The sequence below is a fragment of the Balearica regulorum genome, chromosome 4, assembly GCF_011004875.1.
Source record: "Balearica regulorum gibbericeps isolate bBalReg1 chromosome 4, bBalReg1.pri, whole genome shotgun sequence".
NCBI classification, from domain to species: domain Eukaryota; kingdom Metazoa; phylum Chordata; class Aves; order Gruiformes; family Gruidae; genus Balearica; species Balearica regulorum.
Genome location: NC_046187.1, coordinates 21,188,287 through 21,207,868, shown reverse-complemented (window position 1 = coordinate 21,207,868; position 19,582 = coordinate 21,188,287). Strand labels below are relative to the sequence as shown.

Here is a 19,582-nt window from a genome sequence, read left to right as displayed (position 1 = left end):
CAAGGACTGCTGAGATTTTCCTGTATTTGCCACCTGCAGAGCAAAGTTATGAGCTATGTAAAAAGGCAGAGTATGAAACAGCCACAAAATAGCTACAGGGCCAGCTAGAAAGGACAGGGAATACTCCTTGTTAGACCCCCTCTAGGTAGCTAAACCAGTTTCTCTGCTTGATCTAAAAATGCAATGAGTCCAGGGTACAGGGCTCAAATCAACAAGAGCTTTACGTTGCTCTGGCAGGGCTGAGGGGCCACAATGTGAGTCCAGACCAGTGCTGGTCAGAAAAACCTGCCCTTCAAAGGAAATTGTGATGTGCGAGGATCTATTTTTAGTATAACCTGGAACAAAAAGCTGAAATTTCTAAAGGATTGTGAATTTCAAACAACGTTGAATCAAGGGTCACTGAATTTTTCATTTCCTTAGATTTTTTTTTCCCTGGGTAATACTAAAATGTTCCGTGTTAAATATAGAAATAAAACAATAATATAACAACAATTTAACATTACTGATGACAACAGCAGCATCCAAAAGGCTTGTTTTGATACTTTCCAGCCAGAAAAGGACAAGTTCCCACAAAATATTTTGATTTTATATCAATGGGACATTTTCCAACAACACCAAAATCATTCTATTGACAGTTGTTTGGTGTGCTGTAATGTAAATGTAGTTTTCTACATTCAAGTATGGTATAAAAAACCTTCAACCTTAATAGAGGAGGAGGCTGAAAGCAATGGTGTCCCAGCTGTCCCCATTTGCCACCTGTGTGACTCCTGCCTGTGAAAATCTGCCTCTGAATTTCTATCAGCCTGATGCTCTCTCCTCTTCAAAGCGGTGACTGTACTTAGGAACATCAGAGGTTGGAAACCACTGCCTACAAATCAAGACGTTCTAACGGTGTCAGAGTTAGGGCCGAGTCTTTGCTTCACTGCCAATCATATGAAAATTGCCTAATTCTGGAAATCTGCTCATTCTCTCTCAGTCTTGCTGCCCCACTTTGATTTGGTTTAGGCCTTTTTCCTTTCACATATTGGCCATCTGATGTTGTCCAACAGAGCCAAGGACCTTCACTACTCTGCCAAAGCCCAACTAGTCTTGCCTAGAGCATCCTACTGGAGGGAAAATAGGTAAAGGGATAGAAATATATCAATTCCCTATATTGTATTTGGAGTGATGTGCGGAATCAAATTAATTAGATCTGCATAGCTTCTTGATGTCTGAGTTGAGTCAGGGAAGCCTACCAAATGCTTGTATCTGTCAGAACATGTGCATTGCTTGGTACAGCTTCATCCAAGGAGAAAAAAAACCCCTCCTCTGTCTGTAAAGCTACCGAGTACCTCCCTGTCTTCCACGAGAATAAATGTATATTTTGTTAACTCACCTTGGCAACTGAGCCAGCTTGCAAATCCTACTTTTTCAAATATATCTAATCAACGTGCAAATATCTATCTATATATATACACACACACATATATATCTAAAATGTGCATGACTTACTGTCGCTACTACTTCCTCCAGCAGCAGCTTCAGATGACTCCACGCTCAGTGTTTAATTTCAGCTGCTAAAAGAGGAAGTCTGAATACCAAATAGACCTAAATAAACATCTCAGAGATGCAGGTATGGCTTTTGTCAAGCCAGCAGCCATCTCGTGGGCCCTCCAGATGCCTGCGCATGAGAACCTCCCTATAGAAGTGAGATGAGGTCTTTCTGGAGAAGAGTCGTTTCCCTGGGACATGGCCATTGACTTCCAGTAGGGTTTCACATTTCTGAAATTCAGAAATGGAGCTAACTTTGACTTTGAAGCACTGCCCATTCAAAAAGCACCAGTATTTTTCAATAGATAGTGAAACCAGGTGTATAAAAATCCAGATAGACAAGATGAATTTTTTCTTCAATGCTTTGAAATTGCCTGAAAGATTTTCTTTTCTAATAACTGGATCCAGTTTTCAGGCATTCAGAACAACAATCTTTATGTTGTTAATAAACAGGTTTGTCTAATGAATATCTCTTGGTAATCTTGCCTGTAACTCAGGCAACCCAAGTGCAGCTCAAATAAAAATATGCACATACTAAAAGCTCAAACTGAAGAAAAAAAAAATCAATTCAAAGTTAAATTACCCATCTTAAATTTCAGTATAAAGGCTACTAGAAATACTGAGTTCTTGAACTTCAACTAATCTTTAGCTATTAAGCCAGAAGGGAAAAAGATTCTTCAGAGTATCAGATGGGAAGCTGCAAAGAGCTCAGATCAGCTTGCAGACGGACATCACTATCACTTAAACTCCCATTCACAGCTCTGTTGGGCTGGTTAACTCATGCTTGTCTTAGACTCCTTTGGGTTTCTTTTTTCCAAGCATCTGTGTGTGACTGCCTGCATGCATGTGGCGTACGTTTTCCAGCTTCACTTCTCAGGGATTAATTGGCAGAAGTGCTTGTCATGGTTAAATAATTTTATTTAATTTGCACTGTGTGAAGATATTTGGGCAAAAGGGAAAAATAATTAAAATTTAATTACTTTTTTTTCCCCTTTATAATGAGAAACAGTTGCATTCCTTGGAGACTCAGCTGGGAATAGAACATCACTCAGTGTTATGGTTAAATATGCAGTAATAAAAAAAATAAAAATCAATGATCAATCTTTTGTAGTAGAAGAGTGACAAACCCAGGATAGGTAAAACACATCTCTAGAATCAACAACTGAAGTTTATAAAAATACTGAGGGGACAAGATAACATCAACATCCCATAAGGAAACATCCAAAGGACTTTCTTACAGATTTCTAAACAAATAAATATTTTTGCTAAAAGGCTCAAAGATGTCTCTTCAATGAGTCATGCCAGCTATAGGAAGTGCCACCATTAGTGACAGGCCAGAGTCACTGCCATGCATGTTCAGGGGTTTCATAACACTTGACAACTTCCCCTTTTTTCTCACTTCAGGCAAAAATATTGGTCTGTTTTCTGTGGTTTCCAAGTGGAAAGAAAGGCTGCCTAAGTCTTCCTTTCCCCTTAATGTCCTCTCCTTATACACGGCCATCAGAAAAGGGTTTGGCTTCATAAAAGCCCTCCGGAAAGGGGCAGAGGAAGTGAATCAAGGATCTCCTGGAGATATATTATTATTGTCAACTCCATGATACACAGAGTCTCTTCTCCTGGAGTCCCTGACCCTTTGCTAGGTCCATCTGCAAACAACTACTGTTTAAAGAGCTCACCTGCAGCCAGCCACCTACCTCGCATTTTCCCTGGCTCCTGTTTGATATCAACAGCCTCAGACATTTTTTAGCATGACCTACAACGGCTAACAGGCAACCTCTGTGGCAAGAATCACGCAGAGGTGTGTGGGCATTCTTGGCAAGCCCTGGGCTGCACAGTAGTAGACAACCTCCCAAAGCACCAGTGCCTCTGCTCCCTCACAAGATCCTCACCTCTGTGGCAAAGTAGGAGCAACAGGCTCCTCTAAGCTTCTCCAGCAATGCAATAGGTCACATCACAAAGTCACTTTGGAGGAATCAGGTTAGCACCATGATGCTAAACAGGTCTCTGCAGTCCATGCACAGAAGCAAGAATCACGTTTAAACATCATGTCAGCAAGTTGTGGATAAACCTCAGGAATGCACAAGCCCATGTCTGCTGCTTCTGTATCCACAAGGCTTCCAGGTAAGATGAATTAAAGAAATGTACTGATGCACGGTATATTTTTAATGATTATTCCTTTTGCAAATTAAAATCAGCTTTCAAATCAGAGTATGAAAAGGACAGTAAGGTCACTGTTACAAAATCTTTGTCTGGAGAGGACCAGCTTTTAGAGCTCTGGATCTATTCACTAAAGCCAAGACACTCATCACTGACAAATGTCAACCAACTATAGAAAGAAACTTTTCACATAGTTTCCCCCCAACCTAGAAGTCATCATAAGGGGGAAATTTAATGAAACACGTAAAGGCCATGGTTCAGCAAGGCAATGCTTACCGCCTTCAATGTGCAAATCGGGTTGCATGGAAATCAGCAGCACAAAACTCCCATTGGCATTACCTTACACCAGCTGCTCCAAAGGCATTTTGGAGTCATTTGACTAATTTGAATCTTTTTTCTTTGGTTACAGCTGATGTATACACTGTCAACTATGTTAGGGCAATGACTTCCAAATGTGCAGAAGATCATAGTCATTACAAATTACACTGTAAAGGGAAGAGAGGACTTCCCTAGCCTTCCTTAACACATGTCCATTTTAAGATTTCTTCTCTCCAATGAAAAAGTGAGGAAGAGGAGGTAACATGCCTACTTTCACAGTGCTTAATCTAATGAAGCCACAGTCTTGATAAAGCCTGTCTCAGGTGGTCAGTAACCATAAAGAAATGCCTGAAGGTGAAATTTATCCAAAATATCACAAGCTATGGTGTTAGAAGGAAAAAATACATTCTGACAGCATAGTATTTCTATTTGAATTAAGACACTTTTAGTGCAGCCAATTTTTATTTGCATATTAAGAAAATGACAATCTCTTTCCTCCAGAATTTGCCAGTACGTTTTGACATGAAAAACATGGTGTAGTAACAGTCTTAATACAATTAATGGTTATTTACCAAAGTGTTTCTCATATCCTCTACAGTTCACTTGCTTGCATCAACATCTTTTTTTTTACCCAGTGTAAATACAGGCTCCTTTAAAAAGAGGGCGGGAAACAAAAGGCAAAAAACCCAAACCCAACAATCAGAAAATCCATTTGGAATGAAATCTTCCAATACCTTATGGAAAAACTGCTGGAATGAGTTTTTGCCCTTTCTGATGGACAGATGTTCTCATCAATGAGAAAATTAGAACTTGATGACCAACTCAGAGGTTTAAATGTCACTCCCTACCACTCTGGTTCAAATGAAAATGCAAGTGGCAATAAGAAAGCAGTATGCAAGCTCTGCATACTGGTGATTTCTTCTAATTAAAAAGCAGAGTTTACAGACACATTTTAGTGACACTCATTATAAAGTACACATCTGAAAGTAGAAGGCTTTCTTGGTTTTAGTGCCCAGAAAGCTATTTTCTTATTGCTAGTGAATTATTTGCTTTCTTGGTCTATTCAGGGATTTCCCACTGCACATGACAAGTTTTTAACATCTTTAAAAAAACCCCAAACATCTCAGACCTACCAATAGCTCCCATAGAAGGCAACCTACTGAGCACTGTCTCAGCAAGGTGCAAAGAGTGCAATTCAAGAAGCACATTGTTGACTTTTTACACATGATGCAAAAAGGCACAAAAAGGATTCGCTGACCGGGCAGTACAACCAAAACATTTATAATGCGAATATATGATTTTACCTCTTTAACATGGGGATAGAATATCCAACCAAGAAAAGCACTCCGTGAAGTGATGCACTGATTGTCTGGGTGCCTTTCTGGAAGGTACACTTTAGTTAAAGTCAAGTCATTAGGCTCAGTACAAGAGGAAGCGGATGAAATCCAATCGAATGCATTACAGAGGTCAGACTAAATGAGCTAATGGTCCCTTCTGGTCTTAAAAAATCTATTAATCTAATTTAATTCTCTGTTCTACTCTTCATACCAGAGTCAATTTAAACTCATTTATATGAAAAGAACACATTACAGCAGCCTTACACAACACACCATGTTCTGACTATGCAGTTTTAGGCTACCCAAAAGCTTCATTTACTTCCCACCAAGCTCAGGAGGTGGCTTTGTTTATCCATAAAGGGATCTTATACTTCCAAGCAAAGCGCAAGGCAGAGGCATCTCTCCCAACACATTGGATGAATCTGCACCTTAAACTATACAAATCGACCAGAAACTTTCCAGACCACTTTCCACCTTGGCTTGGTTTTTGGGTGCTGGCTGTATCACTCATACTGATACTTGCTGTGGTGAAGAGCGCAACGCTTTTATCAATAAAATCTGTTCCAGTCACTCCAAGGATATTTCTTGTGAATAACTTGTAACACACTCAATATTGCACCATGAAAATACTTGGCAATCACTGTCCAGTGAAAAAAGCAAGCACTTAGCTGGAAAAGGCCAAAAATATTCATTGCTGATAGTCCCTCCAGTGTATACATATGCTCCCGTCAAGCAAATATATCTTATTATCTCTCCCTAAAAAAAAAAAAAAAAAAAAAAAAAGAAAAAAAAATTCCCCTCTTTTTCTTCTCCATGCAGCCTTCCCTCAGTATTTCCCTCCTCCTGGAGCCTCAGTGTTCACATTAACATTACCAGTCATTTGCTTAATTCAGCAGTACAAGAGCACAAAACATTACATGAATTCAGGCTGATTGACCTTAGCAAGCCACAGGATCCTTCAGGCATGCCTTCGATAGAGGGAATGATTTAACACAGTCAGAGGGGCAACTGAATTTGAGGCCAATACATGGGGGCTCACAAAAGGTCTTCTTCGTGGTACGTTGGAAAGACCCTACAAATGGACTAAGGACTTCTTCTCTGCTGCCATATCTATACTTGATGCTGCCTTTACTTTTTTTCTCTGCCTGCAGCACACAGACGGCCCTTTCCCTGTCTCCATCCTAAACATTGACAGATGAAAAAGAACTGCAGAGCTGCCTAATGTCTCATCTCTCCAGTGGCTGTGTTAATTTATTCCAGCTATTTGAGGGAAGCATGAATGGCACCCCAGTAAGCTAGCTCAGACTGGTATAAAGGCAACCAATTTTCCCATCTTCTGTCGTGGCCAGTGTACAACTTCTATAGTTTTCAGCTCTGATGTTTCTTTGCTTCCCAATCCCCCCCCCCCCTTTTGAGTCTTAAGCAGCTGGTACTTTGTGAGAACACAGAACCGAGGAGCTATGTAAAATGAAACACGCAGTTTGCTTATTCAGTGCCAGTCTTTTTAAACTGAATCCTGTGTTTCAGTGAAATTTGCCTTAAGGCCTGTTGCCTCTCAGCACATTTTAATCAAGCAAAAATCCTATTTACAGTGAAGAAATCATGTTACAGCGAACAATCACTATGTTGTTTTAATGGATACATCTCTTTCACCTAAGACGTCATCATCTGTTTTGCCCTCCAATCATGAGCACACCCTCAAAAAAAGTCTTTTCAACGTATGGTAGATATTGCACCTCAAATTCAGATGGATATTCACTATTTGTTCCAGCTTAGTCTTTGGATGCTTTAGACACAAATCAGGAGGTCAAAAAGCCTCTCACTGGAAAAATGCAATTGCTTCCATGGCAAACAGAAATTCACTACAAACTTGCTCCTGTAGTCCCTAGTCCAAACTCCCACCAAATTCAGAGGATTTGTCTGAATAATGGCTGAGCTGAAACTCTCCAGGAACTCTGGGATTTTGTCCAAGAAACTTTTTCATTATATAAACCTTTACTCTTGCCCACCTGGCAGACTTACCTGAAAGAAATGGACACTGTTTTATTCTTGTCTTTTTTCACAATCCAACTCTCTTGATTTAGCATAGTTATTAACACCAAAATGCACTTTGAGAAGGTGTGCTTCAAAGTGCCTATATTATCTCTTTTTTCTGGGATCTACCTATCTTCCCCTGTCAGGTTGTTGACAGCATCACCAACTAGCATTTCACAGCCCTTTGTGGCTGGTCCCATTTCTCCCAGAACATGGAGATCTTCAAACTAGCTACGAAGATTCTTTTTGTACCTTCAACCTAAATTCTCTTCCTATAAGCAACCCATCAAATCCAACCCCACCATGAGAGTTCAGTTGAATTTCTGAGCATAAGGTTGACCTTTCCCTTCCTCACATGTACCTTGGGTAATTTTATCAGCATAGTTATACTTTAGGTGTCTGGAAAGTTGACTTGCTGCCACATCTGAAGGATGGAGAGATGCTAAGGGCATCACCACAACTTCCTGAGGTCAAGGGAAGGCTCTCTAAAGCCTCCTGGTAAAGGTTCAGTAATTTTGTGGCTTACTGTTGAAGAGCTTTTTACTCCTCTTTAATCTGAGTATGAAGGCCAGCAGTATGAAGGGCATCCAGTGCCTCCTCTGCTTGCTTTGACTTTAAAGCAGAAAATGGCAGGGCATCCACATCTGCTTTCTTGGATTTATTGGTTGAAAAAAAGAAGGAAAACCTGGCAAGGAAGCACTGCAGAGTGCTGGTGGCATCGAAGAAGTTAATTAGCAACATTGAACTAGACTTCAGGAGACGAGTCTTAATAAGTACTGCTAAAAATATTACAGTAGTCATTTCTAGAACAAACACAATCAGTGGCAGACAAGCGAGGAGTGCAATGCAGACCCATGAGCTGACATGGTGGAGGTATTTTCAGTGGGGAGCCGGAATAAAGGCTGCTCATTTTAAAAACACAGTAGCAAAAAACAAAACTGACATGAAGAAAGCATCCAGGACCCCACAACCCAAGCCAGGCTAGTGGCTCTGCAGCCAAGCCAGAGCAGAGCTGCAGGGAGCAGAAGGTGTTTGCACTAATAGGGCCAGCCTTGAGGAATCAAGTGCATAAATATAATCTAAGCTGGGAGGGTAATACCTCGAGAAGAAGGCTGGCAGGTTATAATCCTCTTTTGGGGTGGGAGGAGAGGAGCTGGGAGAGGCAACAGCTCAAAAATGGAACATCCTGGAGTGTCTAGCCAGGCTAAACCCCCAACCCTGTGCAGACCCCCATCGCTGCAAAATCTGCTGGCCAAGGGATAAACGATGTATTTGTCACTAAAAACGTGTAAAAATCCAATGCTCAAAAGCTGTCTCTAGCACATGATGCAGTCCCTTCCTCCTGCAAAAGGCAGCCTCGGACATTTGCTACGTGTCACCTCTCACTCCCTGCCTCCGGCAAACAGCTCAGCCCCAAGGGGTTGGCACAGTCATAGCTGGGTTTGGTGCAAAGTATTTGCATCAGACTGATAAGCTGTGGTGGATGTCAGTGTGACAACCCGGTGGTCTTGAACTTAATGAAACGACAATTAATCACAACTCCAGGCTGACTCCTCAAGTTGAAGAGCTTGTTGCAGAAAAGGAAAAACCACTATCCTTCATATGCCGTTAATGTTTTTTTTCCCTGTGCAACCACCCCACTATCTTCAGCAGCGCATCCCATGCTTGCTGCCAGGAACAGCCGCATCAGCTTTTCAGACATGTTCTTGGCAAGGTGCTTTCCCCCTCCTGGCGTTTGACAGGATTATGAAGTGCTGAAGTCTCTGGCCTCTTTTTGTTTTGAAGCTCGAAAGTGAAGTTTAGCTCAATCATTTTGTCTCTTGCTGCCCTTCCCCTACTTCAACCATCCTGGCTGCCCACCAGCCCAGTCCCCAAGTACTCCTGCTTGCGAGCCCATGGGAACAGGACCCCAGCCTGTGGATACTGGCTGTGACATCATGGCATGCAGGTCTTACAGCAGATTGCCATTTGGTTTGCAATGGTAACAACCAATCTCCAAAGATGATACAGCAGTATCCCAGTTTAGCTCCTGGATGGGTTAGGTCTGCTGTACCATCTTCTCAGGCTGGCTCAAATAGGTGCCTCGTAGTAGGAGCAGTGACTCAAGGAAAAGGAGGGCTCCTCCACCTCTTTTTGGTAAGGCTCTCTCCTGTTCCACGGTCCTACTGAGAGAAGTGCATTGGAACAACCGCAGATTTATCCATACTGGAGAGCCACTGAAGATATTCTTGCTGTGCTAACCAAACATAATAACATTTATAAAATGCTCCACAAAGGGAACATTTTGAAGCTGATGAATCTTGCATTTTTAAAAGATTTTTTGTGAGAAGGTAGAGGAAAGAGGTCAAACTCCAAATTTCCTCACAAAAAGCAGAAATCCCTAATTTCAGAAAAGTGTCCAGTGGTATGATACTTTTTTATCATTTTTTAATCAAACACTGCTTTAAAAAGAGGGAAAACGTAAAACAGGATAAAAATGAAGAGACAGGTCAGGCCTCAAGATGTGGAACAAATGCAATTCTGAATCCCAGCATACCCCAAGTAGGTGAAATATTTTCCTGCCCTTTTGAGCTTAAGGTACTGGCTGGCCAGCAAATATAGGTTGAGGTGCCAGCTTTGTTATAAAAGATGAAGACTCTCTGTGCTGCCTTCTTCACCTCCAAACTTAGACATGTCTTTCTATCTTAAATAACAAAAACGAACTGAAATATTTATAGAATAAATGGGACACACATACATGGGCAAATATTAGAGGATAAAAGCCAGGGCCCAAGTCATGATATGTGTTTAGCAGAGGCTGCTGAAAGCAAGTGCTGATCTCTCTGAAAACCTTCAGCAACACTGTGCAACCAGCAGCTGTCACTATAAGCAATGAAGAGGAACAGGAGTGAGAGAACTCAGGTTGCTCCTAGATGGGAGGAAAGCAACTGGAAAATAAAAACAGAGGAGAAGTCGCAATTAAACACTCAGCAGCTCCCTAAAAACGGCCCTTGTCCGCCAGGAGAAGCTGCTCATCAAAAAGGCTCAGCTGGCCTTTTAAAATGCTGCCTGTATTCAACTTCAGAGATACTAAGCGTGGCTTATCGCAATGGGATCTTGAAGCAATGGCAATTCATATCCTGTGCAGAAGTGGGATTTAAGATTTGGCAAGCCCTTTTGATGCGTTTCCCAGGCAAGGATGTAGGGCGTTAAAGGCGAGCAGCGCAGGAAGGCGCTTTCAGCTACCTATTAGCACGGGACAGCTTTGAAACGTTCAAGATCCTCTGCCCACTATCCACATTACTCAGCTGTCAAAGGAAAGACCTCAGATTTATGATATGAAAATTACATTTTAACGAGGTGTCATATGTGTTTAAAGTTCTTATTCATCACCATACTGCCACATCTTTTATCTAAGACACAAATGCTCTTAATTAGCATATTATAAGGACAGAGGGTTCACCTTATCTGCATTGTAAAACTGCTTTAGGAAAAAAACAAAACCCAACCACCCTTACAGAATAAAATGGTTGCAGTCATGTCAAGAGAGCATCCCACAATATTTAACAAAATGTGGAGGCTAAAAGTTTGACACGCACCCTCCGAGGTTTTTAAAATATCACAGATATGGATGGAAGCTTCATATCACATTTGATTACCAGACTGGCAGTCCACAGAGTTAATATGTAATCTATGGAAGCCAATTAAGCACAATGAGACTGTATTAGAGTCCTATATCATATCAGTGTCTTCCTTATGTATTGGGCATATACATTTATTAAATTCACACATCTATTAAACACTCCATATTGCAATGCCTCGGTCCCCTGGACATAATTTAAAACATCTGCTCAAAAGTCGGAGGTCTGTGTTTCCCATGTCACTGGGAACGGCTGTCAGGACACCCAAGTCCCAGATGTGCACAGAGGGATCCTTCTCCTGGTTCAAGTCCTTCCCTGGACTTCTGCACTGCCAAGCTATGGGACAGGCTCTGGTCCCCACCCCTGGTCTGAATGCTCAGCCAGCACACCCTGAGCTCCCACACAAGAGCTGCCAGCACTGGTGTGGGGCACCTCAGTCATTTGAAAGACACAACTTTCTTCTGGTCTTTCGGCTGCCCAGGAACCCCTACCTGGTGCCCAGCCAGGAGCCGTGACCACCCGGGGAGGTGCAGAGTTGCAAAGCCAGGAGATGCGTGTTTGTATGCAGCACGGTGCCGGAAAGCTGGATGGGAGCACTTTACCTTTTTGGAGAGGAGGATTTGTTGATATTTTCTTGAATTTGTTTACGCAGACTGTATCACAAGTGGGTGATGATTAAAACAGGTAACTCTGGTGAATATTAAGACTGATTAGGTTGCGGAAAATTTTTCATTCTGTTGATACGGCTTTTCATTTCCCTCTCTGCACATGTCTAGTGGGGCACATAAAAAAATAACAACCTGAACACTTTTCCGGGTTCAACTTCTTGAAGAATGCGATGGAAAACACTGCTAGAGTTGCAGAGCTATCCTCAGCATTACTTCAAATTAGCAAACTCAAAAGCAGCTACAAAGAAATAACACAGAAGCTCAGGAGCATTTATGGAGCAGCATCCTCCAAGAAACTAATTTTAAGGCCAAACAGCTCAAAGAAAACATGCTTCAAAGGCTTTTGGTATCTTCAAGTTCACTTCTCGAAGGTAGACATTAATGACAGGTTTCCTGGGATTTGCAGGCACTGAGGAGTGTTTGCTTTCAAAACCGCTTTTGGGATAAATGAAAACAACCTCAGACAAACGAAAAAAAAACAAAAATTGAGCAGGGCAAATCCTTAAAATGCAGCTTTTCCCATCTCTGAGAACAATGAACAATTGGTTTTTAATTTAATCAAGAGCCCTGAATTGCTTCTAGATCAGTTGAATCCAGCTTTGTGCCTCACTTAAAACTTCAGAATATTTTGTCTTCCCTCATACCTTCAGTTGCTACAGAAGCCGAAAACAGAAACTCCAGGTTTTGACATTCATTTACTCCGAGGAGTAAAAGCCCATTTTTCTAAACAACAGGTGAGAGAAGCTCTGCAACAGTGAAGACTTCAAACATGTTCCAATCCTACATGCACAAATAGACCTGTAGTTAAAACTCACAGAAAATGTTTACTCACTGTGAAGAGTGAGAGGATGTGATCCCTGCCTTTCTTATAAACTAAGCAACTCCTGCCTCCTCCCATTTTCCCTGGACGGTTTGGGAAAAGACTTAAAATGTTTGATCCTAAGTGACCTGGAGCCCCCAGCACCTGTTTTTCATTTTAGATATCCTTGAAATGTATGATATCAGAGATCTCAAATATGTTTCAAATATGTTGCTGGCTATTTAGGTAGCTAAATATATCACTTTTCTTGTTACGATCAATTTTTGGTTTTAAGAGCTCTTCTCCTAAAACTTCACCCTTAATTGTTTTTTAACAACCAATTTGTTTGACCCATCAATTTTACAATCTTTCTTTTATTTTCTAATTAAGCAGATATTGTTTACATATTTTGCTACTCAAACTGTAACCCTATGAAAAATGGCTGCATTGAACATTGCCTCGCTCTAAACAGAGAAACACTGGTGATTTTGGAAAAGAAGCGAGGAAACACATATCCACAATCCACTCTGTAAAAAAATAAATAACTAAATAACCATATAAAAATATCCTGGGTCTTCACTGCTTTCCTGGTGTTGCATTGGCTCCTGTTCTGCTCTTTGGTGAAGGAGCTGGGTTTAAGTCAGCCATATCTTTAGTATTATACACAAAGCAATGCAGTATGAAATTTGGTGCTAACCAGAAAATGTGTAGACCTAGTCTCCCAGCTCCTCTCTGCAAAAAAACCTGGTGTCAAGCAAGTGTTTGCTCACCTATTCAATTCAAAATCAGCGCTTCTGGTTGACTGACTCATAAAATAACGTTCCCACTAATCAGGCTGTGCAGGTAATGGAGCAGTAAACTCCCTTTGCAAAGGTATTTTTCTTCGCTTTGAAATGCCTTGGTCCATTCGAGCTGTCTCATCAAGAATTTCACTTGCAGTCAGAGCAATCCTCTCAAAAGTCCTCTAAACCCGTAAAATAGTGAGTTAATGGAATCCTTATGCATTCCTGCCAAAAAGGAAATCCTGGCAATTTTCAGAGAAGAGAAATGCATGTAAAATTCAGCTTTGTGCCCACATTACAAAGCTATCAAAAATTGCACAAAAGAAACGTCAGAGAAGGCTCACCAGATTCCCTGACACCAGATTAACCCTCTCATGTCCACCACTCAAAGCCAAAAACTGCTTCAGCTTTCTCTCTGAGGCATTGAGGGATTTTAAATTCTCATCCAAACATGAGTGAAATTTAAGGGGCTTCAAACCAGAGTGACACAAGGACAAATCAAATCCTTGTACCTCACAGACTTTCAGCCCTCTGCAAGGTTTTCACCTGCTTTCCCATCGCACCAGCTTAGACTGGGAAAAAGGGGAGAACCATTTCCTTTTTTATAGGAAAGTACAAAATTTGGTGTTTTAACTGATTATGGCTTTTTTTTTATTAAAGACGCTATTAGTGACAATGGTCACCACATGAAAATGCGGCAGCAGAGAGTCTGCTCTAATACCTGGAAATAATTCACTGAAAAGGAGAGAAACTCTGTGAAATAGAAGGGATGCAATTGATTTTCACTCCTCAGAGATAACCAATAGCTCACAAATTGCTCTGCTTCACTCCACCACTCAGAAAGTACAGGCTCATCATTAAGTTGGGAGAATGAGAAGTATTACTTCATTTTTTGCTCATCTGACATCTTGCAGAGGTCAACATCATTGAAAACGTCCCTGCTCCTCTCTTAACAGTCACTCATTTTTGTTCATCTGCCTCTTCAGGATTTCCTTGTCCTCTTCCCTACATTTTTGTATAAAAATGAGAAATTCACTGCCATTTTACTACTTTCATTCCATCCCTCTCCAGGTTTTCATATCCACAGTTTCTTTCAGCATCTCTTGATCCATTTTTTAATGGATAACAGGCTGCACACAGGAAAAGAAAAACAAAAACTCAGCAACGTCTCAACTTCTCTTTCGCCATCTGAAGTCCTGAATCCACTCATCCACTTCTGAGTTTCTTATCAACAAAAAAGAATGTTTTGGGAATAGCCATGTTACAAATCAAATAGTTTACCATCCAAATTATATTAATACTGTCTTTCCTCTTACTTTTTCAGCCTTTCTGAAGTACACAGTCCACCACAGGAACTACCTGGTAACTATGACTACATCGTGTTCAGCAGTAACCATTTGAAAATGATTGAGCAAACGCTGCTTGGACATTCTTGCACCACCATATGAGTTTGACCACAATCCAGGCTGTCATGCAACTAATAAAGTGGCAACTGTGAACCTAATGCTTGCAAAATGATGAAGTTGGTAAAGTTAAGGGAATATAACAAACCCAGTAATTACTGGCATAATTTCTAACCGGAAAAAAGGTGGAAAAGCTGGGAATCCTCTGGGGGCCACATGCTCCTCTCTTAGAGAAAGTATAGTAAGTTATAGTAAATCATGAAATGCTTTAAAAAAAAGAGGAACTTTTAAAGAAAAGAAACCAACAATTTGGAGGATTTTGTTGTCGATTCCCCTTCTTAGTCCAGACACACACTTGTGAGTTCATGCTCACGTATGCGATTAGCAGCAGCTTCCCTAAATAGCCCAAACTCCCCCAGCTTAATGGAACAAAGTCATCTAAACTGGCTGGCAGTTTTCCCCCAGCTGTTTGCAGCAACAGCATCTTCCACGCCTTGTTTTGCCAAAATTCCTGCAGAAAGGAAGATGATAGGATGTACAGAGGAAAATTCAGTCAAGGAGGAAAGAGTGCTATCCCTGTGATGCAAACAAGAGCGTGGGCATTTGGAGATTGTTTCAGGTTAGTTATGGGTAGCACACTCCTCCATTTCATTTCAAACTAAGATTTTTAAAAAAGTATTCTGCATGCATTAATGCCTTAATATCCATCATAAGTCTTGTGGTGGGGCTTAATTTGCAGAAACACAGACAGATCAGTAAGACAGAAGTGTACTTCAATTTTACACCCTATTTGCAAGAAAAATACGATTCAGCAAGAAAAGATTGCTGAAGATTCAGATACGATTTGCAAGAAAAATACAAGCTCGATTCAGATTTTGGCTCGGTATTAAAACCCTTACCTGGTCTGCTGTCCAGTGGCCCAAAGTCCAAGGAATATTTCACGACGTGATAGTTGTTCCATACATAAAGGAGGTTGTCCCGGGGATTATAATCCACAGCAGCAATGTACTGGTAGGAGTTTGGAAAGGGCACATCCACCATGCTATCCTTGCTTTGGTCAGTGTTATATATGTAGTCTATCTTATTCCCTGTGGCTTCATTGTCGTCATCTTCATACACAGACTTTACCACATATAAAATCCCACAGATCATGAAGGCGTTAGAAGCTGACCTCTTGTCATAGGCAGTATCCCATGTCCCTTCAATCCTTAACGTGTAAGGGTTTAACTGGCTAATGACTATTTTGCCATTATTTTGTTCTGTTGCATAGATTACCCACAGCCCATTCTCATCCACAGCCAGGTCTATATCAGACTTACCTCCCCAGCGGTAGGGAGAGGTGTCATGGTAATTTGCATTAGCTATGATAGCCTCCCCACTTTTTATCCTTGTCCGCAAGTCAAACTTGACTATGTTCCTGGTTCGTTCCTTGTTGAAGAACAAAGCCCCGTCGTACACAACGAACCCTGTGCCGTCCACGCGGTGTGGAAGTTTGTAGGTCGTGGTTGGCCTCCCAGCAATGAAGTCGTCCTTGGAGGAGTACTCCGTCAGCGTGTCTGTCCGATATGGCGTCCAGGGCATGTAGTAGATCTTGTCGGATGCCTGCAGAGGGTCCTTGCACCAGGCACCAGACTGGTGGTCAGATTCGAATAAGTGTTCGCTCTGGTATACTCCTTTCAGCAGTCCAGGGCAAAGAAAAACTGTCGGAGGGGAAAAAGAATTTAAAACAAAAAAACTAAAGTTAATTACAGTCCGGGGGTGGTTGGCCCAAACATCTCAACAGCTTCTAGTTCTGGAGCAGAGGACACTCGAGATCAGAAGAAACCCAAGAGCAATGCCTTGTAGCTGGAGACTAGCCTTCCTGCCAGCCATATCTCTAGAACAAGATTTACTCCACCAAACTGAATTTCTTTCCCCCTGCTTTTTCTATCAGCTGTGGCTCATTTTCTTATTGCTTTTCAAATCTATTTTTACAGGTGTACTTACTTGGACCACTTGCCTTTGTAAACTCTGAAATGAATATGTGCCCCCAAAGGATTTCTGGGGTTTGTGTTTCCAGATTATATTCTGCAGTGAATCTGTACCTACTAGGTGAAGGGGTAAATTCCCGGGGAATTGATCCACATATTTATTTGAACAGCCCACAGAAGAGTGGCCTAGAAATGGAAATAAGAGAAAGAAATTCCCACCCTTACAGCCCAAGCGATATTAAATATTTAAAGGGTACCAATAGCAAAGCAGAGGCGAATCCCTTAGCAACTCAGAAGAACATTTAAAGCAAAGGGAGCAGGGGGGAACACCCATCTACAGATCTGTAGTATAATTAGAAATGAGGCTTTCAAAGCTGCTACAGGACACACGAAACATGCAGTCCACACAATTAAAAATGAATGACGTATGGATGCTGAAAGGAAAAGACAAGGAAGGAAGGAAGGAAGAAGGAAAGAAGGAAGGAAAAGAATAAAGATCACTGGAGAGGAACCCAAGGTCTAGATTTTAATCAGTTAAAAAATGTCCTGTTAAATATAGTAGTAATTCAAACTTAAAAACATATACCTTGTATTGTTACATGAGAGGAGCACAAAGGAGCGGTTTGACTAACCGGGGTGCTTTGCTGCTCAGACTTCAGGGGGGCCGAGAGGGACCAGGGCATGCCCAGCACCTGGGAGGAGGCTCAGCCAGTGCCCGGCTGACCTTGGCATCACGGGAACGCCAACGCCAACAGGCCAGCCAGCTGGACGGGGAGACAAAAGGAGGGATGCTGTGGAGCAAAACTGGCTCGCTCAGCCCTCGTCGTCCCCGGTAGCACCCTCCTGACCTGGAGGCGCTGCACACGCTTCGGGGGGAGAAACTTTGTTGGTTATTTGTAATGCTGATCTCCAAGAGCATGAGTAGAACAATAACCATGACGATGGGATGGGCAGCAGGGAGGTGTGAAGAGGTATCCCACCATGCGCTTCTGGTGGCGTGGGGCTGGCAGATGGGATCCCGCATGCGCACTCCCTGCTTGGGAGTGTAACCAATTATTTTTGGAAATGCAGAAATTGGTAATGTCCTCTGGAGAGCAAGACAGGAGGAAAAATCAGATTTAGTAACTGGTGTAAAAGTACACTGGCATCTAAGTAACCACCCAGAGTTGCTGATAAATGGGTGCCGTTTCCAAGAGGCTTTTATGGCATAATTAGATATGCTTATGCACATACATATGTATGCACACTTTCCAAATTCTTTGGGGCAGGAGAAGACTGAGTTATCTAAACTTTTGAATAGAAATTTAATGAAAAAAAGTGGCACTGGTAAAAACTTTTCAGCAAAAATGAGTTATCTGGTGAAGTTGAGCAGCAGAGATACTAAATAAACTTTAACAAAAAAGTAGTGAGAATTAATGACAAAGTATTTCAACTAAAACGTTAAACTGTTAAATAACTTAGCCTATACATAAGTAATATATATATAATTTGAAAGGTATTTAATTACCTTTTTGTTCCACTTCTATTGTAGAGAGAGAGGTAAAGAGAGAAAGGAGAAAAGAGAATAGATTAATGGTACTGTATTGGCCAGGTACTTTTCTTTACCTCTTATGAAAAGGAAGCTTTATTAATTTACTTTAGTATGTGAACAATTTTTATATATATATATATATAAAGCCTTTCCTCTGATATACACTGGATAATATGCAGACAAGCTGAACAAAATACAGATAAATTTTAGCTTTACAAAAATCTTTAAGGAAAAAAACCCATCCAACACTTGGGACATACCAAGCCCCCTGAACTATTTGAGATACCTTGTCAGCAGCAGCCTTGGACTACTTTCAGAGAGCAAAATGAAATACCCATACACTGAAATATGACTGATACAGATTTATGTCTAGAATAAAAACTCCAGTGAGAAACCTTATAGAATATACATCTTCATATATTTCGCCAAAATCCTGTAAAGCCGAGGTCCCTACTTTAAGCAGGAGAATATTCCCTTCAACAGGAATAGAAAACTTAGGAGACTGAAATGAGGCACATCGGTGGATGTTCACAGAGTCCTGTCCTATGTCTTGGAGAAACAAGCTTTCGTAGGACTTGGAAAAAAACATTTAAAATATTGTAATAAATACTTATATGATCTATAAGATTCCCAAAGACTTATAAGTGCTAACAAGTTTAAAATATCTAAGCACTATTTAAAAAGCCCAACCCCAGAACTTGGTAGATATTTTTATGTCAGTTATTCACCATATATAATAATGCTGCTGGAGAGGCTGTCCCCCTTCGGACAAAGCCCCTTACAGTCAGAATAAATAAATGCAGTGCACTTATTAATTGCTACATGCTCAGTACCAGTTTCTATAGCTAACAACCTCCTGCAAGAGGCCTTGGGGAGCCTCACCCAAAAGCCCCTTGTGGTCATGGCACAGACCCGTTCTTCTTCCAGCAGGGCAGGGCCCCAAACAGCTTCTGCACCCTGGCCCCGGGGGTTGCTGGTTCTGCAGGGCCTCTTCCCCGAAGGTGTAGGAGAAGACAGGCCCCATAAAATACCACTGAGGGAGAAGTGAGAACTTGCCAGCAAAACAGTATGGTTTTGACAGCTGAGAGATCTCTGTTCAGAGAAGCGAGACAGGAATGCAAAGGTATGCACGCGCGCTTTGTTTTTGCTTGCCCAGAGGTCACTCTGGCCCCTTCCAGACTGAGACACTTGCCAAATTACTGTCCTCTGGTGCTGGGACTGCAAACCTCTTTGCATTCAAAAGTCTCATTCATTTGGATGGGAAACTGAAGCCTCAATGGAAGAACGATTTCAGGGTAAGACTGTAAATGCATTGGCTAGACATGTGGATCTGCACTTTGCTGTGCAGGGAGGTGTAAATCTGGAGCCAACTGTGGCTCCCAAAACTAATGTTTCCAAACTTAAACAGCCTTTTTTACCTGGGCTTTGATTCA

General features: G+C 41.5%; 1 protein-coding gene across 7 annotated transcripts in view; it reads right to left on the bottom strand.

The window, feature by feature from the left end:
- The window catches only part of ADGRL3 (adhesion G protein-coupled receptor L3), a 524,509-nt gene that overhangs the window by 167,033 nt on the left and 337,894 nt on the right, over positions 1–19,582 (bottom strand). For all 7 annotated transcript variants that reach the window (XM_075751372.1, XM_075751366.1, XM_075751367.1 and 4 more), the window contains exon 6: positions 15,548–16,348. In XM_075751372.1, the coding sequence (XP_075607487.1) occupies positions 15,548–16,348 (801 nt within the window). The remainder of the gene's footprint in view (positions 1–15,547; positions 16,349–19,582) is intronic.